This window comes from Bos taurus, chromosome 18 (assembly GCF_002263795.3).
Source record: "Bos taurus isolate L1 Dominette 01449 registration number 42190680 breed Hereford chromosome 18, ARS-UCD2.0, whole genome shotgun sequence".
In the NCBI taxonomy this organism is placed as follows: domain Eukaryota; kingdom Metazoa; phylum Chordata; class Mammalia; order Artiodactyla; family Bovidae; genus Bos; species Bos taurus.
The window spans coordinates 25,430,747-25,457,318 of record NC_037345.1 but is presented as its reverse complement, the minus strand read 5'-3'; the positions used below and the strand labels follow the sequence as shown (position 1 = coordinate 25,457,318).

Sequence of the window (26,572 nt, the reverse complement as noted above, 5' to 3'; positions counted from 1 at the left end):
TAACCATTGGACCGCCAGGGAATTCCCAGGTGGCAGCAGGTTATACAGAGAAGTCCTAAAATAGAATTTGGCAGGGGACAACATGTAAGGGGCAGAGAAAGAATAATCAGAGGGGATAGAGAGGCGTTTGCCTTAGCAAGGAGTGACACCTGAGACAGAGAAGAAGAGCATTAAGGGGGCCCTAGCACTAACGCCTGTATCATCTCAGTAAATTAAGGTTGTCTGTTGAGTGTGAGATGGATGCTATAAAAGACAAAAGAGGGAATGGAACAAAATATGGGATAGCTACTGCAGGCAACTTGACAGGATGTCAAGATAAAAGAATTAGGTGCAGAAAGGGCCCAGAGGAAAGTGCACAAGAAACAGGAAATTCCTACTAGCCATTACTCCCATCATCATTCAGTCTACTTGGGTAGGAGACAGCAAAGCAGAAGACAGATGGCTGCTGAGTGCTGCGTGTACCAAAATGGTGAAGCCCCAACTCCTAATGTGAGGATACTTGGAAATGGGGGTCTTTATGAGGTCCTGAGGATAGAACTCTCAGGAGATTAGTGCTCTAACAAAAACAGGAAGAGGCAACAGAGCACACTTGCATGCTCTCTCTGTTGTGTGAGAATGTAGGGAGAAGGTGGCCATGTGTGTCAGGAAGAAAGCACTAAGAATCAAGTTAGCTGGTACTTTGATCTTGGACTTCCAGCTTCTATAACTGTGAGACATTTCACCACAGCAGCCTGAACAGACTTATACAAGTCTGTTCAGGGGCTGAACAGAATTAACCAGACTTAAATAGGGGGCCCAGCCAGCACAGAGGCTGAATTTGTAAAGCTAAATACTGTGTCAAGGAAATAGTCAGTGATGGGCAGGAGCAGCCAAAGAAGCTAACCGGGAGGGGGAAAGACCCCTGTCACCCACATTTTACTGAAGGGAGGCCCGGGCCCACAGGTGCAGAGCTGTCATAGCTGCCCAGCAATGTCACACAGCACCGGGACCCTAACTCAGGTCTCCTGACTGCCAGTTGCAAGCCTTCTCCAAAACCCTGCTCTCTGCTTCTGGGGTCTTGGACAGCTGCCATGATCTGTATGGAAATTCCCTACACAACAGGAAACTGCTTCAAAGATATTTATTATAATATTTTACAGACTCTAAGTTCACTAATAACCCTGTAGTGAGTGCTGTTTTAACATGACACAGGGCCTGGGACCACACCTCTGGCCAGGCTGAGCACCGGCAGGCACCTGTCTCAGGTGAGGCAGCCTGCCCGCGGGGTTTCCCGGTGCAATGACTCAGGACACTGGAGCATGAAAGGGCAGCATGGAACCCACAGGCCTGTGCTGTGCTGTGGGGGAGCTGCCACTGGGGGTGGCCTCAGATCCGGACTCTGACTTGGGAGCCCCAGAGGCAGGTTAAGACATGGTCAAAGTGCCTGAGAGACCACAATAGGGATGTGTTGGGTTTCCATGATCTGAATGCTTGATTGAGTGCCGCATTTTTCAGTCCCACAGCTATGGTGCCAAAAGGCATCAGGAGGCCTGGCCTGGCATTAGGAACTGAAGAAGTGGCCCAACTCTGGGCTACACCTGTGCTGTCCAGTGCCCTGTGGTTCCCAGGTGGCTGTGGTAGTGCTGCAGAGTCCTTTGGCGCTTTCTCGGTGACACCCTGTTCCATGGATGGCACCTTGTATGTTTCAAAGCCCTTTGGATACATCCGTGGGTTTTCTTCCGGGTACTCTAGCTTACAGCCCTTCTTGCTCACCGGCGCTGGTTTAGACCTGTCAGGTTCTTGAGCTGACAACAGGATGGAAACAGAGAATGATGAGACCTGGCCCTGCCCCCAGGACTCCAATGGCAAAGACTGAGATTTCTGAGGCAGCCTGTGTGGCTATGATGCAGAGATCTGATGTACCAGGGTCCCAGGCATAAATTATGTCTTCATGCCAGTAACAAACAGAGGTGAGATATTTGGGATCTAGAGATTGGGACTGAACCACTGCCAGTCGTAAGATTAGTTTCCCCAATTTAAGGCTACAAAACTACTTGGGGTGAGTGACATGCGTGAGGATCATGGGACTGGAGCCAGCTGGGCAGGGACAAGACGGGCGGTACTCACCGTCACTGCTGCGCCCATGAGTCCTTGCACCAGGGCCTCTCCGGTGGACTTGACCTAGGAGTCAAGAGTTAGGTTCTCTCAGGCCCCCACCACTGCTCAGACGTGAGACAGGGAGGTCTGATCAGTAGGCTTATTAGCCCCAACAGATAGAATCAAGAGGGCCTGTGTCCTGGAAGAAGAGTCTACAGATAACACAGTAACAAAGGGATCACATGTGGCTTTTAGGGAAGGGCTGGGGTGAGGAAGAACCAGTCAGGCTCCCTGTGAAGGCCCTGGGGACTGTCAACTGAGGCCCAAGAAGAGCAAGAGAACAGACAGGTGACGAGTTTGGCCCAAGAGGACAGAGCGCTTAGTGAGGCAGCTTCCCAGATGCCGAGCCCCGAGCTACCTGCTTGGCAGTGTGGCCCATGTTCATTGCATCGCTGATTCGGTTTTCCAGAAAGCGCCAGGTGTCCTCGAAGTCTGGGGAGGAGTCCTGCATCATCACCAGCTCAGTGGTATTGTAGATGCCAGCCAACACTGCTCGGCGGGTATACCAGTTAAACTGCAAAGAAACCCATCCAGGGGGATAGGTCACCACTGTTGCTGCAGGCTGGGGGAAGTCTGAGTGATTCCTACCCAAAGCCCCTGGCACTTCTGGGCTCCCTCCTAATTTCCCCTTTCCTTCACGGATACACGTGGCCCTCTGGACAATGTGGCTGTTCCCAAACTAGGCTGGGTGTCAGAATCACCTGGGAGATTGAAAATGCAGGCTCCTGGGCCCAACCTCTTAGAGCCCAGAGTCAGCAGGTCCGAAGTTAAGTGCCAGGATCTGGATGTTTATTAAGCATCCCATATGGTTTTGCCATCCCATGGACAGAGGAGCCTGGTAGGCTGCAGTCCATGGGGTCGCGAAGAGTCAGACACGACTGAGCGACTTCACTTTCACTTTTCACTTTCATGTATTGGAGAAGGAAATGGCAACCTACTCCAGTGTTCTTGCCTGGAGAATCCCAGGGACGGGGGGGTCTTGTGGGCTGCTGTCTCTGGCGTCGCACAGAGTCGGACACGACTGAAGTGACTTAGCAGCAGCAGCATGATTTTGCTACATCTGCTGTTTTGAACCCACCAGTGAAAAGCCCACGTCTCTGGACATCTAGGTATTTCCCTGGTGGCTCAGATAGTAAAGAACCTGCTTGCAGTACAGGAGACCCAGGTTCAATTCTTAGGTTGGGAAGATCCCCTGGAGAAGGGTATGGCTATCCACTTCAGTATTCTTGCCTGGAGAATTCTGTGGACACAAGGAGCCTGGAGGGCTACAGTCCACAGGGTCACAAAGATCTCATATAATTTTCAGGCTTCCCTGGTGGCTCAGATGGTGAACAATCTGCCTGCAATGCAGGAGACCCAGATTTGATCCCTGGTTAGGGAAGATTCCCTGCAGAAAGGAATGGCTATCCACTCCAGTATTCTTGCCTAGAGAATTCCATGGACAGAGGACCCTGGCGGGCTATAGTCCATGGGGTCTAAGTTCCAGGGAGGCTCTGTGATCAGGCAGTTGTGACCAAACCTTGTGTCATCCATCAGTGATGCGAGGGCTTGAGGCAGCATCAGGGACAGACTGGAACACCTGGGAGGAGCTGAGAGTTCGGGTCCTTCAGCAACTTCTGGCTGTGGCTATCCTGGCCAATCACTCTTCAGAGCACTAGCTTGGCTGCTTCCTGTTTTACCTCCCTGATTTCTGGGCTTTCTAATTTCATTTTCCAACCATCTCTGTTGGTGGTATATTCCCGTATGAGGGAAGTTTATTAAAGCACTTTGTTAGAACTGTGATGGAAGCATCTCTCTGCCTTCCATCCTGGATCCCACCAAGTACCATCGCATATTAATTTCTTTTATGAAGGTGTAGATATATACATGTGTATATACATTTTTAATTTTCTACCAGAAATACGATAGTATTAATAAGTCAGATTCTTTCCGGCTGCCTGTTTAGAGGCTTATTGATCTCTGAGCAAAGCAGGCCAAGATGGGCTGTAGGGAGGGAGTTTCTTTTTAAAGCAATGTCTTAAAAAAAAAAGTCTTAGAGGATGTCTCTACGGGCATCCTTTTTTTTAAAAAATCAGTCTCATAAAAGACATACATGGAGGAAGTCTGCCACAGAATCTAAATTTTAGGAGACTGAGGGGAAAATGGTTATAAAACGGTAGCCCAGTCAGCCCTCTGATGCCGTGTGTCACACTCTGGGGGGAAGGAGCACTGATGTGTGGATATAGCACTGGTCCCTGAATGAAGAGGACCTAGAGGCTACTGTGGCTTGTTGAGGGACCCTCCTCATACGTTAAACTCTCCTTCCTAAGATGGGAATGACTCTGGAGTCCTCCTGAAGGGATGTGTGATCAAAGAAATTTCACAAACTTCTGGAGAAAATGCTTAACCCAGCCATCCCCACCCGCTGCGGGCCTGAGGAGAGCACTCACGTCAGTGGACTGGTCCCCAGCGTAATGCCACATGTCATCCACCATGCTGGTCAGCAGGTTCAGGCTGGGTGGGATGTTGTGAGGGAGCATGAGGATGCTGAAGGCCTGGGGAGAGACGACACAGGAAGGGGTACTTGCACACCGGTAATGACAGCGCCTCACTGTTCGGTAGAGGTAGTAAGGGGCCCGCCCAGCCCTCCTTCTGAGACGCACCATCTCCACCCACAGCTGTGAGCTCCTGGCGTCTAAGGCTCCCTCCCAACTGCGGCTTATGGGAGCCGGGGCAGAGTACCCTCTGCTGCCCAATCAGATCCTCAGTCCCTGGCATATGAACTTGGGAATGCAGACAGCCAGGTCTAGCCTGGTATCTTTGAGTAAGGATGGAGGAGGGCACCCCCATTCTGTAACATGGAGAAAGAGGCAGGGATAGGAGGGGAGTCTGGGGGAGGTTTCTAAGCCCTGATTCTAGGCCATCCCGGAGCGCAGCAGCATTCCTGCCCTTGATGCCCTGCTGTAGCTCATGATAAACTCCTTCCAGTTTTTTTTTTCTCTAACTCAAACTGATTTCTGTTACCTGAGACCTCAAAATCCTTTCATATAAGCAGTGGCACAACCCAGAGATGCCTCCATTAGCAGGTATCAACACTGGACAGTCCGAGGGTTGTCACTTTACCAACTCTGAAACCCACTGGCTGTGGCCTTGAGAGACGTCCCCGACTGGCTGGAAAGTTATCTTGAAATAGCCCAGGAGGAAACACGCTTAATAAGAAGGCAACCACAGCCTACTTCATGCACTTGTGTGGCTTTAAATGCAAGGTGGAATGAGTCAGTCCACGAAATCGAGCATGCGAGCATGGGCAGGGTGTGGGCCTTGACTCTGGGCTGAACTCCCTCACACCCAGTGCACAGCTGAAATTAAATGCCCAACCATCTCCCAGCTGGGCAGCGGATACCAGTTGATCTGTGGGTTCTCTCAGTTCTGATATATATTGACTTTCTTAACCGAGAATGGCCCACATTGTGACACACTTTGAAAAGAGGAGGAAAAATGGAGCTTTAGAAAAGTTGGGGAAAGCCCTTGGAATGAACACTCCAATTCTCTAAGTGTCACACTGACAAACTGAAAAGAAGCCCCACTCCCCTGAGATCTAGAATGCGAAAGGGCTGTTAATGATGATGGTCAGTAAAATCTTCTGACTTTTCTAATCTCCTTCATGGAGCCCTCCTCACCAAAAACCCATTGACATACTCGGGCCACTAGCAGCCCACCAGGACGTGATCTAGGACCAGGCCGCTCACATCTCCAGGAACTGAGACACAGGCGGCTCAGAAGGCCCTCTCTTTGGTTCTCAATCTGACACCTACTGTACCAGTGCACTGCACACCCCTGGGTCTGTGGAGATCAGCAAGCTAACTTCTGAACATCATGCCAGACCTTCCGCGTGAAGGTGCTAAGAATCATAAACATGAACACACTGTCACCCTGGGGCCTGGATGTGGGTGGACCATGTACCCGGGGCCAATGCTGAATGTACGGGATCAACATTCTCAGTCTGGTTTCCACAGCATCCCTCAAGAACTTGTCTGTTTTCTTCTTCCTGGAAGAGAGAAAAGAAAACAGAGTGTCTCTGGGTCGAAGGCAGGGGCTCAGTGCTACCCTGTGTACTCGGTTCTAGCACGGAGGGGTCCACCAGCTAGAACAAGACAGGCAGCTACATTTCTGTCCCATTGGAGCAGCTGGGGTGCTCAGCGCTACCCTGCAGGCTCTGCTTGGACTGGCCTCCTCGGGACAGCTGGTGGGGTCCAAGTCCTCCCATCCTTAGCTGCTACCCCGAGCAATGATGCTGTGGGACTTACTCTGCCTGGCCCAGCTGTACCAGCTTCTGCTCCTCCTCCAGGACATGGGTGAGCCGAGCATTGCACTGGGTCACGAAATGCAGGATCAGCTCACTGCCGTCATCCCCAAACATGCTGGCGGCTGCACTGGAGAGACCCAGGGACTACAGAGGGGGAGGGGGAAAACAGGGAAGTGGCGGGCAGGTGCAGTGGTCACTGGCTGCCTGTTCATCACTAGCACCTCTTCTCCTGGCACCAGAAGCTTGGCTTTCAGTGCGACACCTCCACTCCTCATTCTTGGTCCATGTGATCTGGGAGAAGCTGAGCACTCGTCCCTCCACACTCCATCAGGCCCCCGGGTGTGATGCAAAGTAGGGGATCCAGGCCGGCACGTGTGGAGTTCACAGCGCCTAGTTCTGGGACATGCACGTGACCAAATCTAGTCCTATGAGGCTGCCTCTGGAATTCCGCTAGTACCGACAGGGAAGAGGGACTCTCTCTCCTCTGGGGTTGCTAACTCTCTCAACTCATGGGAAGCCCCTGCTGAGAATGAAGCTCACGGAGGGGAAAGCAAAGCAGATACGCCATGGAGACAGCTCCCAGCAGCACAAGATAAGAACGCTGAGCCAGAGCCACTTTCAGACTTTTCTGTTATTAAATGAGCTGAAACACTCTGTCTTGCTTGAGCCAGTTCAGAGTTGAGTTCTAACACTTGTAACCTAGAATTTTAACTGTTGTGAAAAGGGCCTTGGAAAAAGCACTGTCTTTCTAGCTCACTTAACCTAAATTTCTTGGAGAGTAGGTCTCTCAGTTATTAAAAAAAAAAAGAAAAAAAAAAACCCACAAACTTTTCTCACTGAGTTGTCAAGGAGTTATTTAACAAAGCCACAGAGGCCTTTTACTACTCCTGTTAAACAACAGTCACTGAGAAGCTACAGTCGGAAGAACCCTGATGACAGCAGGGACGGAGGACAGAAAGAAACAAAAAGACTTAAAAAATCCCCACCATTGGGAGTCGGGAAGGAATTCTCTTCTGGCGGAAGTACCCAGCCTTTTTGGGCTTCCTTGGTGGCACAATGGTAAAGAATCTGCCTGCCAGTGCAGGAGAACAGGATGAGAGCTACTCTCTGTAGGTGCTACCTTGAGGATACCTTAATGTTCTCTTTATCCTTTCGGCTACCTGGTTACCAATGTCACATCTAGTTAACAATGCTTCGTGTTAAATTCTCTCTATTCGAGTGATTTCTTCTGATTGACGCACTCCCTGAAAGACCAACTCCGCTTCTCAGAATCTGTCCTGAAGAAACCAACCAGAAATGTACTTAATTATGTCATACACATAGGTTTATAATACTAAAAAAAAATCAGAAACAACCCAAATGTTTATCAATTGAGTTCAAGTAAATACAACAGGTATTATGCAGCCGTATGAACAGAGGTATGCAGAGTGGGGCAAAAAAAAGCCAGGTAACCATAGAATAATCAGTTGACTCAGATTTTCCCAAACAATCCTGTTACATTTCTGTTCTCTACAGGTGCTACATCTTTCTCTAATGATTCTCTCAAACCTTCCCTGCCACCTCCAAATCTTTGTCTCTTACCACTTTTTCCTAACTTCAGGTTCATGAGACAACCACGCCTACTTCAGAGAAAACAGAAGCGATTCCCTGGGAACCCAGAAGATTCTTCTAAAACGAAATCTGCAGCTGTCTTCTCCAGCTTTGCCTCTAATACATCGAAGGCCAGTCTTTCCACCTGTTTTCTGGACTTCATAAGTCTTGCCTTCAAGGAACCTCACATTTGTAATTTTGCCATTTCTCCTGTATCTTTACCATCACCCGTGTTTCTGCATCATCCGGCTCCAACTTCCATCCCACTTCCCCCGCTCGTACACTAGCTCATACACTAGCTCGTACACTAGCTCGTACACCAGCTCCCCTCTACCCGTCCCTGCCACACGCCTCTCCATTTCCTTACCCTCCACTCACTCCTCAACCCACCCCGTTACTGCTGACCTGTACTCCCCTCCGAGCCACCGATGTCTAGTAGCTCCGCCCACATGTTGCTGCTTGGCCTCCAGAGCAGGCTCTTCCACCTCAGTCTCCTTTGCCACCCCACCCTGCTTCACCCACCCTTCAATGTCAGTGGTCCCCGAGAACCTAGACTCCTCTCTCTTTTCACATGACACTCCTGGCACACTCACACTCGTGCCACCCGAGGCAATCTCACTCACATCCCTGGTTTAACGATCACATACATATACTCTAGTCCAGGCAGCTCCTCCAGTTTCAGGCCTGTATGCTCGAGGTTTCCCAATGGCTGACCCAAAGATCCCTCAGACACAACAAAGCTCAGGACTGTACCCATGATCCTTCCCCAAACTTGGACCTCTTCAGGGGCCCTAATCTTAGAAAATGGCACCGCCACGTACCCACACATGCAAACTGACAGGCAACTCTGTCACTCCCTCCTATGTCATTCTACCACCCGTCTCCATGTTTACTGCACTGTTCTAGGTCAGAAAGCCCTCCTCTCTCCTGCATGACTGGCAGCAGGCCCCAGTGACTCGCTCTGCCTCTAATACTTCTTTCATCCAGCAGCCAAAATGATGGTTTCCGAAATGTCAAATTTAATCCCATATCTTCTGTATCTCCAGGTGGGGCTAGTGGAAAATAATCCACCTGCCAATGCGGGAGATGCAGGTTTGATCTGGGTGTTGGGAAGAGCCCCTGGAGCAGGAAATGGCAACCTACTCCAGAATTCTTGCCTAGAAAATTCCAGGGACAGAAAAGCCTGGTGGCTACAGTGTATGGGGTCGCAAAGAGTCGAACACGACTGAGCACATATCTCCAATTATTCTTAGGACAAAAGACATTGTAACTCTTCAACGCGACCTTTGGATCTTGTCTGATTTGGCCTCAACTGACCCTTCCCCAGCCTCACTCAGCTCAGATCTCTTCCATCACACTACTTATGATCTGCCTTTAAAACCTAACTCTCAAGATTCAAATGCATGGTATATTCTTTTTATATTAAAAAATAATCTAAAAATAAAGCCATTTCTACTCCACAGAGGAAAAACAAGCAAAACCAGAATATCTAATAGCGTGAGGGGTTCCAGGACTCTGAGCTGGGCTGGAAGAAAGTGTGAGGCCCTCTTCTCTGGCCGGTATGACTCCCTCCTGGCTGACCCGGTCAGGCCTCCCTGCCCACACCCATACACACCTGGGCTCCTTCTGCAATGGCCTCTGCCGTCCACCCATGGGTGGGCACAAACTCCAGGGCTGCTGTCAGGATGCGGTGCTGCAGCTGCTCCTCACTCTCATAGTCCTCCTCCTCCTCCCCGCCCTGGTCGGTGTACCTGAGACAGACAGGGGGAGAGTTCTCACTCCTCCTCTCACCGCCTCCTGCCGAGCGATGCAAAATGTGCCTGGCCAGAAACCACAGGCGCTGTGCTTCCTCTCAGCGTGTGTTGGGAGGACATTTACTTACCTGTCAGTATCAGTGTGTGAACGCCGACAGAGCAAAAATCACATCATCCTTCACCTCCCAGAGAGTCACCGAGAGAAAGGAACCAGTGAGCAAGGAGGTCACGCGATAGGAAGGGACACGCTCTCGCAGCACCCTGGATATCCCAGTCTATAGCCTCATGGCACCATTTCTTTATCTAGATTTGCACCAAACTGTAATCCATGAGGACAGGGACAATGGTGATATTACTCACAGGGCCTGGCACAAAGAAGACCCTCTGAACTGAAATGAAAAGGACATTCAGTGCGAAACCGGAAAACTGACTGGGGACTCTCATTTCAGAGCTGGAGGAGCTTCTCAGGGGCAGGATTAAGTAGACAGAACGTATCTAATGGAGACGGAAATTATTATCTCCTTTCTGCCAGGCAATTTGGCCCCACAGGTGTGAACAAAATTCATAAGGTGTGTAACCTTTGACTCCGTGCTCCCACTGCTAATAAAATCACACACTTGATCACACCATTTTTCATGATGTGAATGAAATCTAAATATCCATCAATAGAAGGTCAGATAAATTTTGATACTGCCATTTGTTGTAATATTATGCAACAATTAAAATCATACAATCTGTGAAAAGACATTAAAGATGTCCTGCTGAGTGAAAAAACAGGCTCTGGAACAACAGGTATAGTATACAGTGTAATTAATCATTTATAATATACATAGGGCTATATATGAATTGCTTAGAGAAACATCTAAAAGGATAATCACAAAAACGTTAGCAGAGTTATTCCTTGGTTTGTGATTTCTGGTAATTTTTTTGTTTGATTTTTGTGAACGTCTTTGTATTGTTCAGAACATTTTAGAATGTATAGGCACCATTTTCATAAAATAAACAAACAAGTTCTTTCCAAAGATAGTTTTGAAAATGATGAAAGGTGTGAAGAGGGTGGAGAGCAGAAAGAAAGGAGAAGCACAGATTCACCCAGGCACTTAAAGTGGACAAAATGGGTGGGCAGGTGTTCTGATGCCTACCTGGGGGGTGAACGCAGAGCCTCTGGATTGGGTTCCTCTGCGCCCTGCGCCTCAGACTGTTGCTGAGAAGAAGAGGGCGGGGGTTGATCCTTCTGCTGATCCAAAGACCTTAGCTGCATAGCTGAAGCACGGAAGGCACGTGGGGCCAGGGCTGGTCGGCAGCGGGGCACTGAAACAGAAACTGAGCTGATCAGTCAAGGACACTCTTGACTCAAAAGCAGACCCTTTGAGACCCAGAGTGGTAGGAGGGATGGAAGAAAAGCAGAGGAAAGCCAGAACCAAGTGCTGGATCCTAGACACAAATCTTAGGTAAACTGGGAACCTTCTGACATGGGTTCCCATGTGGTGGCAAAAGTATAAACCAGGAGAACACCTGTCTTCTAGGCATGTTTCCATCATTTGTTAGGTTAATGGACAAAGAGCATGACTTTAAAATATGCAAATTAAGAGCAATAATCTCTATTTACTCAATGAGAATGCTGTGAGGCTCAAACAAAAAATGAAAGTGACTTAAAAATGTTACATACTTATATATCATAGCAAGAGCACTGGACTAGAAATTAGGTCTGAGTACCGACTCCCTAGTGTTTATTGGGTGTCTGTTTTCTCATCTGCAATACTGCAACAGCCCCATTTACTTCAGGCAAGGGCTTTTAAAAGGTACAGTACTGTGTTCACTAAGGAAAGGCTAATACTACGGTTTTCTTTCCGAGCATTTATACAAAAAAATTCAAACACACAGACAAGTGGAAAGAACTGTGGCATGAATGCCTGTATATCCACTACCTAAGTTCTACACGGCTATCCATTACTCTTCCTACATTAATCTATTTCTTGATGCATTTGTCGCAAACTTCAGTATTCTTTATTTCTAAACATTTCAGCACACACATCCTTAACTAGAGTTAAAATTTTTACTTTTCTTTTATTGAGGTGACATATATATTCACCTGTTTAAAATTTTTCACTCTAGTCTTGCCTGTCCGAGAATTTCATCTATACAGAATCCCACTGTAGGTTCTGTATATGTATAAGACTTTTTTTTTGCCCAGAATATCTTTTAGATTGATTCATATTTTTGTGTAGATCAGTAGGTTGTTACTTTTTTACTGCTCAGTAGTATTCCATTAAGAAACACTATTCCGTTGGGCTGTTTCAGTGTTGGCTATTATAAATAAACGTATTATGAATGTACTTGTTCAAATCTTGTTGCGGACATATGCCTTCATTTCTGTTGGGTAAATATCTAGGAGATTTTCTGGTCACAGGCATTATTTGTACTTCTACTGAATATAGGTTGGAGTTATGTATAAAACAGCACTCATTAAAGAAAAAAAAATCTATGGACCAACTCAGAAAACAATGATTTTTAAAAGAAACACAGCATGCGACAGGTGAAAATATCAATTATTTTAGTATATGCACAGAAAAAAATGGAGCAAATATTCATAAAACTTTGAAAAGGGTCTGGGAGATCCCAAAGCAATATTGCAGAACCACTGCAGTCCAGATTTCAGGTGGACTACAGGAGATACAAAAGAACATTATTTCATCAGTTATATACTTATATATGTTAATACATAATTTACTTATGGGAGGTGACATTTGTTTTCCATTTATGGTAGTGATATAAAGGTCAATATTTTTATAAAATCGGACATATAAACAAAACTACTGACCATATGGAGGCAAAGGTGATACGTAGATACTGAAGAATTACTGAAGTGGTGGGGAAATGACTGCCTTAGGAAAAAGTATTAATAGACGAGGGGCTCTCTATGGCTGTTTCCTGTGATCAGGGCCCAGGGATTTGAGATCAGAGTCAAGAGACTTGGGCAAGTGTGCCAGTCTGTAACAGACGAGCTGTGTCATCTTGGGCGCCCACAGCCCTCTCTCAGGCTCCGTCAACTCCGTGAAATGGGAATGACAGGCCCTTCCCTGATGCTCTTGCTCCTCACAGGTCGAGAACGTGGTCAGAAGCCAGCCAGGCGACCACTTCAAGCCCGGGTCGCCGGCGCGAGCCGTTATGCCCTTCACCTCACCTTGCCCTCGAGCCGCCCCGAGGCTTCTTCAGCCCCTCACCCAGACCAGGTCGGTTCCCACCACCCCACCCCTTCCCTCCCCTCTCCCGGGCTCGGCCGCCCCCTCACCGGGCAGGCACCGCAGCTGAAGGAGCCTCCAGCCCGCCCGGCGTAGGACGCCAGAAAACGCCACCGTCGCCGCCATCTTGGAAGTGGGCACGCCGCCTACGGCGATGCAATGGCAGCGCTGAGTGGCCACTTCTGCCCGCCCCAGCGCAGCGGGAGTTTCCTCCTCTCGCGAGAGGCGCGAGGTGTGGAGCCGGCGGATGCAGAGAAGCTGGGAGCGAGCTCAGGGCGGCAGGTGAGCGCTCTTCTGGTGGTCCGTGAGCTCGATCGTCCCCAACAGTCCCCTCCCGACCCATTCTCTCCTCTACATCGGCTCCTTTCCCATTTCCAGCCCCGTCCTTCGGCGGAAACGTGGCCGTGGCCACCTCCCTGAGGACCACAGCTGGGTTTCGCCCGGAGGAAGCCAGTGTGAGGGGCCGGGCTGGCCCTGTCTCCCCCGCGGCCCCTGGAGTGGTGGCTTCGGCCCTTTCCGGGCTGCCTTATCTCCCGCGCAGCCGGACCCAGCCTGAGGCCCGGGGGACAGCGCTCAGCTGGGGACCGGGAGATCGGAGTCTGAGACCCACTTCTAGTAGCAAGCTGTTACGACCTTGAGTCTACATCCCTCTTGGCAAACATCGGAGAAGCTGAAGTTTCCGTCTTGGAGGGGTCTCTGGAGCCCCAGGTTGTAAATGTGAACCTGTGTCTTCCCTGAACCTCCAAGGTGTTGAGTTGGTATAATTGAGTATTCCCAAACTTGCCAGGTTGGAAAAGCCATCAGGATACTTGTTAGTAAGTTGGATGCGGAGATCTTTCTCCTGGAGAATCGATTCAATACCTCAGAATGTACCCCTGGAATCTTATTTTAGCGTGCCTCCGGGTGATTTCGATGATCTGCAAATTTGGGAAAGGCTGGTGGCCTTTATTCTTACATTGAGTGCCAAGCTCTGCATGACTCAGGGAGGTCATGGACTAGTCACTGAACAGAAATGTAAATATGGAGTGCCTTACTGGGAAATTAATCAACAAGGAAGGCTTCATAATAGTCGGAAGAAGTAAATTATTTTGGGGATTAGAGATAACGGAGGGCAGGAGCTAAACATGCCATTCTGTAAATTTTGTGCATTTAGACCCTTTTCTCTTTTGCATCTTTGCAGCTTTAATCTTTTCAGTTAGCTTATCAACTCTAGACTTTGCAATTACCTCTTCTCCCCTGTGTGAGTGTGGGGGAAGCCTCCCCTTAAGCCAGAACTACTCCCCAGGTGTTAAAATTTCAGATCCATATTTCTAGATTTTGGTAAAGCCCTACTGATCTCCCCATGAGGTTTTGTTTTCTGAGTTCTGTCCACTCATCTTCGAGTGAATATCTCTTGTAGAAAGTCTAGCATTTGCTTGGAGAAAAAGTTGTCCATTTCTTTTCCTTTGAGTTTACTACTTCCTTACAGGTTATCACCTTTTTTTCTGTGTGTGTGTGTGTTTCAGTTTATTTGAATTAAAAATTTCCTGATAACTGTCAGTATTCTCAGAATTTTTTTTTATACACTTGACTTGAAAGGGTTTGATCCTTGGTTTGAACTGAAATCCAAACTTAAATCTTTTTTTTTTTAAATTCTTTCCCCCCCACCCCCTTCATCCTTAAAGGAATCCAAATGCTTCAAGATTTGATGTTTACAGGTGTCTTAAAAATAAACAAGTGAATCTCCAGAAGTTGTTCTCAGATAAATCCATTGACGTGACAATGACTTCTACTCTACCATTTTAATGAAACTAGGCCTCTGAGTCACACTTCCAAGTATGTTGACTTAGGTGCCAGACATTTTTTCCCCTATATCTTTTTAGAAAAAACATTGACAACAACATAAAACTCTGATGATGAATAACATCACACTTTCGCTTTTAGATGTTTAAAAGAACACTGTGTCCCATTTTATTCAGAAAATGCTGACTGCAAATGGTGGCTGTGTCTTGTTTTTTGAGGGTTAATGTTTAATAAATGTATTTTATGAGCTCCCTGTTGCCATAGAAGATTAGTTTCAGGGGATATGGAACACAGAGCACTTTCCAGTCTTCTAATTTATGGACAATCCCACTGGAGTACTGTATAAGATGTCATAAAGTGTGGCTCTCATATTGTGTAATTTTAACAATGAAAAAGCAGCTTCACATCTCTCCTTGGGGAGTCCTCCCAGCTGGCAAGGCTGAAGAGGAACAAGATTTTATAGGACTGTTTGAAGCAAAGGCAAATAAACTGGCCCCAGAGAAGTGGAGGCTCAGAGTTCTCTGAGAACATTATTTTATTGAGCTTTATGTGCCAGGCCCTGCTGAGTGCTTTGCATATTTTTATATTCTTATTTACTTCTTGCCACCGCCTTGCAAAATATAAGATCATTATCCCTACTTTATTAATGAGAAAAGAGAGAGGCTAATCACAGATCCATGGTTATGTAGCCAATGAATAGAAGATCTAGTGCTAGATAGAATCCCAGTCCATTTCTGTTGGAAACCTGTGCTCTGTAAAACTCTGCCTCCATTAAGTTTGCTGAAAAGGTCTAGAGATCTGGCCTTTTGTGTTTCTCCTGCTAATGAGTAGCCTTTGGCCCCTCAGTTCTTGCATGAGGGTTTTTCTGTGAGTACAGTGCAAGGTTGGTGTAGTGGGAAGGGATCTTTTTCCATGGCCCCCAGGGAGAACTTGTTTCAACATCATTCTAGAAACAGGTCGTTTATTTCTTATACCTTCATGCCCAGCAGTTCATATTCCTATCTTGTAGTCGGTTCTTAAATGTGAGACCCCAAGTTGTTCACTTGAAAGACTTGCAAGGGTTCTTCCTCAACATCATGTTACAGTTGAGAGCTTAAAGTTTCAGTTCTTGATTGTGTGCTTTTTAGGGATTAAAAAACCACAATTTAGTGAATAAGGAGTCCTGTTTGTCTGATAGCACTTGGCATTCTTTTACTGTGCCTTGAAGGCAGGTTAGGATAATAAAGGTATTCCACAAGGAAGGAATCACATAAAAGGCACGATGGAGTGAAAAATGCCAGGATTTTCCATTGAACAAGGGGAGGTAGGAGATACAGGTAGAGCGTCTGGAGATTACAGAGCACCTGGATCCAGAGGACTGAGGAGATTTGACTTTGCTCTAGAAAATAAAAGGCTTAGTAACTCCTTTAGAAGATGAACGACAAAATCAAAAGTCCTATTTTGATTTTGTATCATATTTAAGGATGCCTGGCTAACCTTAGCATGTTTTAATAGGCTGAAAGGCAAATCATTTGAAGGGAACATTTTGAAAGAAGGAAGAGTGTATGTGCCTGGCTTAAGCTCAGTCCTGGAATGTTTGTGGTGACATAATTGTTACTGGGTTAGCCACCTCTCAGAAGACAGAAGTGTTCCGCTTAAGACTGATGCACGCATGACCTCTCTCCTACAGCTTCTGTCTTCGTGTCATCTGGTAGAGCTATCTGCAGGCAGGGACTCAGTGTCATTAATGTTTAAGAAAGAAAAAGGGAACTAAGTAGACTGCTATCTTGCTGACCTGAGTGCATCGTGAGGACATTGTATACTTGTCCGAGTATCAAGTGAAAGAGAAAGTTGACTCTGGTGGGAGGAAATTTCCATAGGTTGAAAGCATGGGTTTTACAGTCATACAGACTGGGATTCAAATCCCAGCCCTTTCTTTATCCACACAACACTTACCAGTTACGTGACCTGGGCAAAGTCAACAGTTTGTGTCCTGACTAAAATGGGAGTATTACCTAGTTTAAGGTTATACTTGGGTTCAGTTGAGATAACGTATATTAAATGCTTTGAAGAGTTTGGCTAATTTTAATTGTTAAAGAAAGACATGGTAGATACCATTGGTCACTGCAGAGTCAGTGGAATTGAATTTTCCTATCTTGATGAATGGAGAAATATCATTATTCAATTTGCTAAATTTACATATGTTGTCTCTTTTTAAAAACATCTCAGCTTGTGGTTAGGATATGGCAGCCAACTTATTTGCTTCCCTTGCTGAGTCATACTTATGCTTAATTAATGTCCTGTGTGTTTTATATTCTGTTCAAGCTGAGTTTTCATAGCAAAGAGAGAATAATCGTTGTGCCTTCAACCTCCGTACTTGACTCCCCAGTCACGATTCTCACCAAGAAAGCCACCTGCCATGTTTGGGAATGTTGGGGTTATGAAACCTTGGATAATGGGTTTGTTTGATCACACTCTGCTATCTACAGTGAGATTTTCTAATGGAAGGTCAAAATTAGGTGTAATTCTAATCATTCCATGTTTGTCTCTGCTCAGTCTTGACTCTTTTTTGGCCCATAGCTTTTAGGTCCACAGCACTGCGGGAATGGCAGATTTTGGGATCTCGGCTGGCCAGTTTGTGGCAGTGATCTGGGATAAGTCATCCCCGGTGGAGGCTCTGAAAGATCTGGTGGATAAGCTTCAAGCCTTAACTGGCGATGAGGGCCGAGTGTCTGTGGAAAATATCAACCAGCTGCTGCAGTGTAAGTACCTGCCCAGGTTGTCTTTCAGGGCAGTTATGAGGGGAGTGCTGCTTTCCTGTCGTTCCTTGATGGCTGGGTTTTTGTTTCAGGTGGCACATGATAGTGGTTGTTTCAGTTGAGATATAGTGGACTTAGATAGAGTTGATGATCTGTGTAAGTAGGTTCTTCTTTCTTATTACTCTGTGCTTAGCTGCTTAGTCATGTCCAACTCTTTGTGACCCTTTGGCCTGTAGCCTGCAAGGCTCCTCTGTCCATGGAATTCTGCAGGCAAGAATACTGGAGTGGGTTGCCATTTCCTTGATCTTTGCCATTTCCAAGATCTCCAGGGGATCTTCCCGACCCAGGGATTGAACCCACGGCTCCTGCGTTGCAGGCAGGTTCTTTACTCATTGAACCTGTTCCACATCTTTTTTTTTTAAAGCTTGTTTTTCGTCCACCTCTTTTTTTACTTTTTCCCCTGAGCATGTAAAAGAAGAAGTTAGTAAGACTGAGGGAGAGCAAGCGTCCTTGCCCCACTTGCTAGTAACAGTGGTATAATAGACTTTGCAGAACAGGTAGGTGTTTATTTTACGGGGCCACGTGCGTAGCTTTTGTGGGGGCTTGGTCGATGGCTTCTGGGGCCCAGGTGACCACTAAGTAGAGTCTTCCTTCTTTTCAGCTGCCCACAAAGAATCTAGCTTTGACATTGTTTTGTCGGGTATAATTCCTGGAAGCACCACTCTGCACAGTGCTGATATTTTGGCTGAGATGGCCCGGATTCTTCGGCCTGGTGGATGTCTTTTTCTGAAGGAACCGGTAGAGACAGCTGTAGGTAAGGAGATCTTCACTTAAAAGACTAGATCTTCACTTGAAAGACCTACTTAAACCCTATGATTTAACAGGGTTGAATCTTAGGTATGTTTGCTGCATCTCTCTGAGTAGCAAATATTTGGAGATCAATATTCCTATATTAAACCTTATCCTTAGGGATAAGTTATTGTAAAACTCTGAACCACACATCTGAATAAATTGTGATCTTTGACCTGTTAGTTGTAAAACAGAAGGAAACTGCTCATCTGAAAATGGCTGGATCCTTCAACAGGTGAATGGTTTAACTGGTACATCCACACAATGGAAAACTACGCAGCGGTGAGAAAGGAACAAACGCTTGCCACATGCAGCAGTTTGGTTGAGTTTCAGGGGAATCATGCCGAGTGAAGGAAATCCAGTCTCCAAAGCTTACATGCTGTATGATTCCATTCACAGAACATTCTTGAAATAACAAAGTTATAGTGACAGGGAACAGGGTGGCCATTGTCAGCGGTTAGGATCAGGAGGGAAGGGTGTTCATGAGGCTATAAAGGGGGTAGTGTGAGGGTTCCTTGTGGTGATGAAGACTATACACACACGCATGTATGTAAAACTGGTGAAATCCAGATAAGCTCTGTGGACTATATTATTACACGTGACAGGTTCCCAGCCTTCATACTATGTAATAATTGTATAAGATATTACCATGGGGAGGTGAGGGGAAGGGTCCTCCGAACCTCCCTGAACTTTTTTTTAATTTACTATACATCTATAGTATTTCAAACTCAAAAATTAAATATAGTCCAAGAGTGATGAGGTAAGTATTGATTCATGTGAAACTAAAGATAGAATCCAAGAAATAAAAACCTTTTTTAATTTTTTTTGCTTAGTGGTAAAGCTGTCAGAGTCATTCTAGAGTTTTAGCATTTTAGACTTTCTATCAAAATGTGATGCATTTCATCAAATATGATAATAGAAATGAAAGTATTTTGAAACATATAGAGATGTTTATGTGGAAACACAGACTTGTGATGTTAGGAGCAGATATAGCCTTCTTTGCCAGGAGGTAAACCCTGAGTGGCTAAACACAGCGTCTTACCAGAACCATACAAAGATACTTGTATACAGTTTCTAATCCTCTTTCTCAGTCATTATCCAGCAGCCTCTGTAAGGTTAAGTATTTCTTAGAAACAGAGAGTGATAAGAAACAGTAATAAAGGATTTATTGTATAAGAGCACTTTGAACAACCAAAAGGATTTCTCTAATTAAAATATTATCATTAAAATATATATATACATCTTTATATTGTATATAAATATATTTATATTCTATTAAACAGAATAGGTTATTATTATTTTAATGCCCTGTTGACTCGATTAGGATAGAGCCTTTATAATTTTTCCTGCATTGGCCTATAACGCTACTAATTGGGGTTTTCCTCTTAGCAGTTAACAATAGCAAAGTGAAGACGGCATCTAAGCTGTGTTCAGCCCTGACTCTTTCTGGTCTTGTGGAAGTAAAAGAGGTATGTTTGTAGATGACCTTCTTCGTTGGGAATTTAAGCCTTGGGTCACTAAGCCCAGTATCTCTTTGTCAGATGATACAGAGAGAACCCGGGAGAAATAGCAGCCCTAAAGGTGAGGTGAGCCGCGTCACTTAGACTAGCAAACAAACTGAGAAGACACCTGATGCCTCGAAGGAGGAGACCTCTAACATCAGCCTCCTCTGGACAGACTCAGCTTGGGCTGGGCCATTTTCTGGTCTCAGTACTGGTGGTGATGCCTGAGGCAGAAAGGGAGCAACACATCTCTTAGTGGACACAAGTCTTAGGCCCACGGGGAAGGCAGTCACCTGTAATTATTACACAAATCTTACACAGTTATTTTCCTCACCTTTTTGGTGGGAGGCTGGAATAGGTTAGAGGGGAAATCCTTTTCTGACAATTCAGTAGAAACATTAACATTAAATAGAGGTATTCATGGTTCTGCATTCTTCTCCCATGCTGAAATGTTCTTGTGTGAGAGATAGGTGTTAAATCACAATAGTTGTTATACTTGGATCTGTACATGGCCGCGGGCCTCAGTTTCTTTATACTTTCCCTTTTTAATTTTTCTTTTTAGTTAAAGTTCTTCCCTTTTTTAATTCTAAAATACGTGATGTTCATAAAACTTCAATTAAGACCAAAGAATTTAAAGTGACGTCTCAGATCTTGCTTACACTTCCCTCCCTAGAGGAAGCCACCGATACACTTTTTGGTGTGGCTGTTCAGACATTTTATGTATTTACAAGAGTGTTATGTGTGTATGTCTACACATTGTTAATGTAAATCAAGTCACATTATACATTGTTCAGTCACTAGCTCTTTTCTCCACCTTTAGATACGCTTGACATTTATCCATATCAGTGTATTCCCCACTTGGTTATTAATGATGGAACAACATTCAGTGGTGTAAATGGACTCTGATTTTTGTGGCCATTCATTCCTTAATTGTTGGACGCAGAGGTGGTACCCCCTACTGTTTTCCCTACCTTTACTGCCTGCTGCTTCGTCTCAAGGAACATAAAAAGCATTTCCCTCCCCCTTGGTTCGCTTTCTCTACTACATATTTCATTTCTAGCCTCTTTATCATGGGCATGCTTCCCCGCTACAGGCTTTGATCCTATTCAACACACCCAGTTCATCTTGATAATAACAATTATTACAGTCCCCACAAGGCCTCGCACAGCGCCTTGTACCCAATAGACCGCTATCTGATAAATACTTTCAAACTGTCCATGGGATGGGTTAACTGTAAACATGCAGACAGAGGTTACGCTCTGGAGAACGTGAGGCCCGAGGCCCTGTCTATGACCTCCCGCTGTCGTGTGCTTCCTCCAGATGCGAGCATTTGACATCCATGGGGGGACATGGTACCGTGTCACACTGTAGAAGGACTGTGATGTGCCCTGATCCTCTGCTGTCTTGAATTCCAGCTGCAGCGCGAGTCCTTGAGCCCTGAGGAGATTCAGTCTGTCCGAGAACACCTGGGTTACCACAGCGACAGTCTGCTCTCTCTGCAGATCACAGGCAAAAAGCCCAACTTTGAAGTGGGCTCTTCTAGTCAACTTAAGCTTTCTATTGCCAAGAAGTCTTCCGGTGAGATGGCCTAGGGACATGTCTATCTGAGTGACTTAGGAGGTCCTATTAGAAACCGAGCCAGAGATCTGAGTGAGGCGGTGAGAACTTTATAGAATCAGCTCCTTCCTTAATTTCTCTCATTTCCAAATAGAAGGATGCTTAATGTACTGCTGTCCCGGGCATATTCATAATCCGAAACTGAAGTGGCACGTGGATATTACCTAGTTCAGCCCCTCCTCCTGCGCCAGAGGATGCTGAGGCCTCCAGGTTCCAGAGTCCAGGGTTCTGAGTCCTGTGGCTTCATTAGCTAATGAAGTCTTTCCAGACCCCAGAATCATGACACTTACCCTCTGAAGACCTCCCAGGGGCGGTCATGGCAGATAAGAGTGCCCTGTTCCTCTTCCTGCGTGTCCTTTTCTCTGTGCCACTGAAGTCAGCTTTTCTTTCTTTGAGGATCTTAAGACATTTATAAAAATAGCTCTTCTGTTTAGAAAATTACACCCAGTCCTTTGTCATCATTCTCACCCTTCCTATCACTTTCTTTTAATGCCCAGGTTGAGGAAAATTGTCCCAGCTGTGAGGTAGACAGAAATTTACAAGTATACATTCACACTGCTGTGTTTTGCTGTCCAACCTGAATCTTCAAGAAATTCTTTGGCATCCTAACCTTTGGATTCACAGTTCCAGAGCAGCTAGGATCTGCTTAGATGACCTGCCCTGTGGGGGTCTGAGCATCCAGTTGTGACAGTGATCACAGGGGGCACACTTTGCCCCTCACAGGGGGCACACTTTGCCCCCTAAGCCCCGTTCATGAGCCAGCCCACACTGAAGCCCCCGGAAAGGGAATCAGAAGGTGTAATTGTCACTGATTTGTTCTTAAACTACCACCATCAGCTCCAGAGCCCATTTTCTTGTCTATAACAGGTTTACATGAGACCAAAGCTTTGCTATTCATAATGCTTTTTGGCACACTTTCTCATTTAATCTGCAAATCTCCTGCTGTGGGTTTAGGGGATACTATTAAGCCCCATGCTCTAGGGACTGAAACTAAGAGGAGGAGGAGAAAGCAAGCTGGAGTGGAAGGTTAAAGCGTTAGGCAGACTGTGTCTGTATTTGTGGCTGTATGAAACCGACCCAAGTATCTAAATCTGTTTCCTCAGAAGATTAGGATGACAGATAAGTTTCCTCATGAGGTGGTTAGCAAGACTAAACCAGATAACATATGTAAAGTGTTTAATGTGTAGTATTAATATCTGGCACAAAGCAAGTGCTTAACAAAGGATGACTTTTATTACCATAAAGTGATGGGTCCTTTATAAGTGGTTGAGCTGGGCTTTGAGCCCAAGTCTTTTGACTCCCAGTCCAGTGTGTTCCCTGCACAGCCTTAAAGAGAAGCACTTAATATGTTTGTGGACCTTGTTTCTGGCTGCTTTTCTGGAGCTTGTTTTCTTTTATTGGTTGAACTCAGGGAAGCCTGCTGTGGACCCTGCAGCTGCCAAGCTCTGGACCCTCTCGGCCAATGATATGGAGGATGAGAGCGTGGTGAGTCAGCTCTGTGGTCACCTGATTGCATTCTTTTAGGCTTTTCTCAGCTCAGTTGGTAAAGAATCTGCCTGCAATGCAAGAGACCCCGGTTTGATTCCTGGGTCAGGAAGATCTGCTGGAGAAGGGATAGGCTACCCACTCCAGTATTCTTGGGCTTCCCTTGTGGCTCAGCTGGTAAAGAATCTGACCGCAATGTGGGAGACCTGGGTTTGATCCCTGGGTTAGGAAGATCCCCTGGAGAAGGAAAAGGCTACACATTCCACTCTTCTGTCCTGGAGAATTCCATGGACTGTATATAGCCCATGGGATTGCAAAGAGTCGGACACGACTGAGCGACGTTCATGTTGGGTAGGAGTGGTCATAGTTTGGAATGGACTCTGAATTCGTAAGTGTGAAAGCATTTAAAGCCCAGCCTTGTGGTGGTGCCTGACACTGGTGTTTTTGACTCAGAAGGAAACTCCACATTGGTGGCATCTTACATTTCCTTTTCAGCATCTTTCTCCACAGATTTTCTTGTTCTCACTTCATGTGATATACTGAAGACTCTTGTAGGCATGTGTAAACCTAAAAAGAGTTAGCCAGCTAAAATATTTTTTGGCTTCTTCATCTGGACAAGATTCCAAATGCTCACTGTCTTAAAATCTCACATCTGTGCTTTCTATAATAAAATGCTTCATTTCTGCGACTATCGAGGTTAGTGGTAAGCAAAATAGGTGATGGTTTGTGTCCTCATAGAACTTAAAGATTAATTGCCCTCACAAATTACCCAAGTGTATATATTATTATTGCCTTTTCCCCTGAAATTATATGGAAAATATTCCATCCCCTTTTCTCGTGTGACAGTCCTTATATATTCAAGTACATGTAACAGTTCTCTGTTCTTCCTGCTCCCTCCCTCCCACCCTCCTCACACATAATCTCTGCACATCATAAATGAGTTCCCAGGCCCCTCACAACCCAGTATAGCTTCCGTGCCCACAGTTTACTTGCTGTGTGGGCGGCTTGGGTGCGATGATCAACCCTGGGTAGGACGGTGGACGCCTTCTGACACACAGGGGTGAACTGCTGCCGTGGCCCGTGACCACATCAGCTGTTCATTAGCAGAGACCACGACTGTGTCATTCATGGCCTCCAACACTCTCCAGGATCTTATCGACTCAGATGAACTGCTGGACGCGGAAGATCTGAAGAAGCCAGACCCAGCTTCCTTGCGGGCCCCTTCCTGTGGGGAAGGGAAAAAGAGGAAAGCCTGCAAGAACTGGTAAGCCTTGGGGTGCGCTGGGGCCGCCTCGCTGCTGCCAGCCACTTCTGACTCTCAAAGAATCACTGTATTTTACAATTACTAAAACGTATCTTACAGGAAAGTGTGTCAGATGTATAGAAGAGTGTCCTAAACAGGTACATTTTAAAGAGTACTAAAACTAACACCCAGGTACTGACCACCCAGGTTAAGAATCGGGAACCTCAGACGTTGCCTCCGCTGGCTTCCTCAGCTGCATCTCCCTCCATCTCCTCCCAAGAAGCTACTTTCTCCTAAGTTTGGGCTCCTTCCTGACTTGTTTCATAGATTACTATCTCTGTGTGAATCTCCAAACAATACCTTATTGAGTTGTGGAGCCCAAACCTGACTAGGCCAGGAAAGGTCCATGTCTGGGTCTGTAAAGGCTCAAGGGGAAAGGAGGTCTGTCAAGGATTTGGGTGGCAGGAAATCTCACTCATCAGCTCCTGACTTCCCCCAGCACCTGTGGCCTCGCAGAAGAACTGGAAAAAGAGAAATCGAGGGACCAGATAAGCTCCCAGCCCAAGTCAGCTTGTGGAAATGTGAGTATCTGGATGGTTACTCAGTATTCACAAAGGACTAAAGCATACACAGACCAGCTCCAGCTTTACAGAAGCTACTGCCCAAGTATTGTAACAATAGGTGGACATGCGAGACGGTGTCTCCAGGGAGTAGTGGGGAGACGGGTTATCACCTGAGGGTGCGTAGCACGCTCAGGACCATAGGGAGGCAGGCGCCTGTCATTTCTTATTTCTGGCCCCTTTCTTTCTGCTTCACACGGGGCCTGAAGCTACCTAACCATTTGCTACATGTGGCTATGATTTGAACTGCTGAGAACCCAGAAGTATGTCCACCTAAGGAACTTTCTGTAGACATTTGTCTTTCATGAAATCAGAGATCTTAAAGACTCTCAGTCTGTGGGTCTCAGCTGGACCTACAGATACTCCCGCTCATTCTCTTCAGGCTGCTGTGGCCATATTATATCATCTTCCAGCCCATATCTCCGGGAGAGCTGACACTCAGCTTCTCGCTAATGGGTCTCTTCTCTCAACAGTGTTACCTGGGCGATGCTTTCCGCTGTGCCAGCTGCCCCTACCTTGGGATGCCAGCCTTCAAACCTGGGGAGAAGGTGCTTCTGAGTGACAGCAACCTCCACGACGCCTAGGAGGGCCTGGCCTGGGGCACACCTGCTCCTCCGCCAGCTCCCGCCCCTCACATCCCACCACATGGTTCCCCCCATCTCCTCTGACTTAGGTCCCTGGCAGGGAGGGTGATCAGGGGACAGAGTGGAGCTGGCCGGGGCACAGTGGTGTGGAGTGCTGCCATCGGTCAAGACCAAGGTATCCTGGGGCCCTACCACCTGAGTGGGGACCTCCTTCACCCAGTGTTAGGCGAATAGTGCTCATCTCCAGTGGGCCCCTCTCCCTACGTCAGAGTGCTGACTGTGACACTCTTGGATCCCGCTGCCCTTGAGTATTGACACTGACATGGAGGACCCTGTCTCATCCTAAGCTCTGCAGCAGCGCCCACAGCTTATCTCCCAGAGTTGGGGGTTTATTTACCATGCAGTTTTTGGTGACGTGAGGCGAGGGTCTTGTGACCTCAGCACCAAGGGAATCACTCATGGGTTGCCATGATCATATCCAGTGTCCTGCTCCCTCCACTCGTCTCCCCCCATCCATGTGTTAATGTGTTACATCTGTGTCCTATTTCATTTCTGTTCATCAACAGGTTATTAAAATTTATGTACTTACGCATACTCGCTGTGAAGAGGGTGTATGTCTGTGTGTCTGTGATGTCTGACACAGCCATCTAAGCTCACCTGGTACCACAACCATTTTTGGAGAGACTGAGTCACACCACAGGGAGCCATTCCTGCACTTAGAGATCAGGACCGACCTCCATCGCCTTTTGAAGAGTCCGTGCTGGTGAGCATTTAGAGAGAAGCAGGGCAGAAGCAGAACCAACAGTAAATCTCTGAGCAGGAGCTCCTCTGTTCTTGTTCCCACCTACACAAACATGAAAGTGATCTTGCCAGATAGCAAGAGAGATTGTGTAGATATAAGAGACCCAGGTTTTCCTGTTTTAACAATAAAGAAAAGTACCCGTTGGTATTTGTCCATTCTGATGGATTTTAGTTATGGGTATGGCTTGACTCTGAAGCCCCGTGGTAGACTGAGCAGGACCTGTGAGGATGACAGGACATCACTGCTGTGATTGGGTTATATTGTGTGGTGGATATGAAAGGATTTGCAGATAAAGTCCCTCATGGAACCCTCATACACTGTTGGTGGGAATGTACAACATTGG

General features: G+C 46.5%; 2 protein-coding genes across 4 annotated transcripts; one reads left to right on the top strand and one right to left on the bottom strand.

The window, feature by feature from the left end:
- Window positions 1-1,107: 1,107 nt before the first annotated feature.
- On the bottom strand, window positions 1,108-13,135 carry COQ9 (coenzyme Q9). The gene is given in 9 exon segments (NM_001046302.2): window positions 1,108-1,784; window positions 2,107-2,160; window positions 2,495-2,650; window positions 4,566-4,670; window positions 6,079-6,163; window positions 6,423-6,565; window positions 9,627-9,762; window positions 10,908-11,076; window positions 13,058-13,135. Coding segments are annotated over 9 exon segments (960 nt in total). The 5' UTR covers window positions 13,134-13,135; the 3' UTR covers window positions 1,108-1,748.
- A 108-nt stretch (window positions 13,136-13,243) lies between these two features.
- Window positions 13,244-26,021, top strand: CIAPIN1 (cytokine induced apoptosis inhibitor 1). Of its 3 annotated transcripts, none has more exons than XM_005218682.5 (9): window positions 13,244-13,289; window positions 17,349-17,530; window positions 18,189-18,341; window positions 19,766-19,845; window positions 21,294-21,456; window positions 22,907-22,980; window positions 24,129-24,244; window positions 24,723-24,804; window positions 25,317-26,021. In XM_005218682.5, the coding sequence occupies exons 2-9, from the start codon at window positions 17,374-17,376 to the stop codon at window positions 25,425-25,427; spliced, it is 936 nt and encodes a 311-aa protein (XP_005218739.1). In that variant the 5' UTR covers window positions 13,244-13,289; window positions 17,349-17,373; the 3' UTR covers window positions 25,428-26,021.
- Window positions 26,022-26,572: the final 551 nt, after the last annotated feature.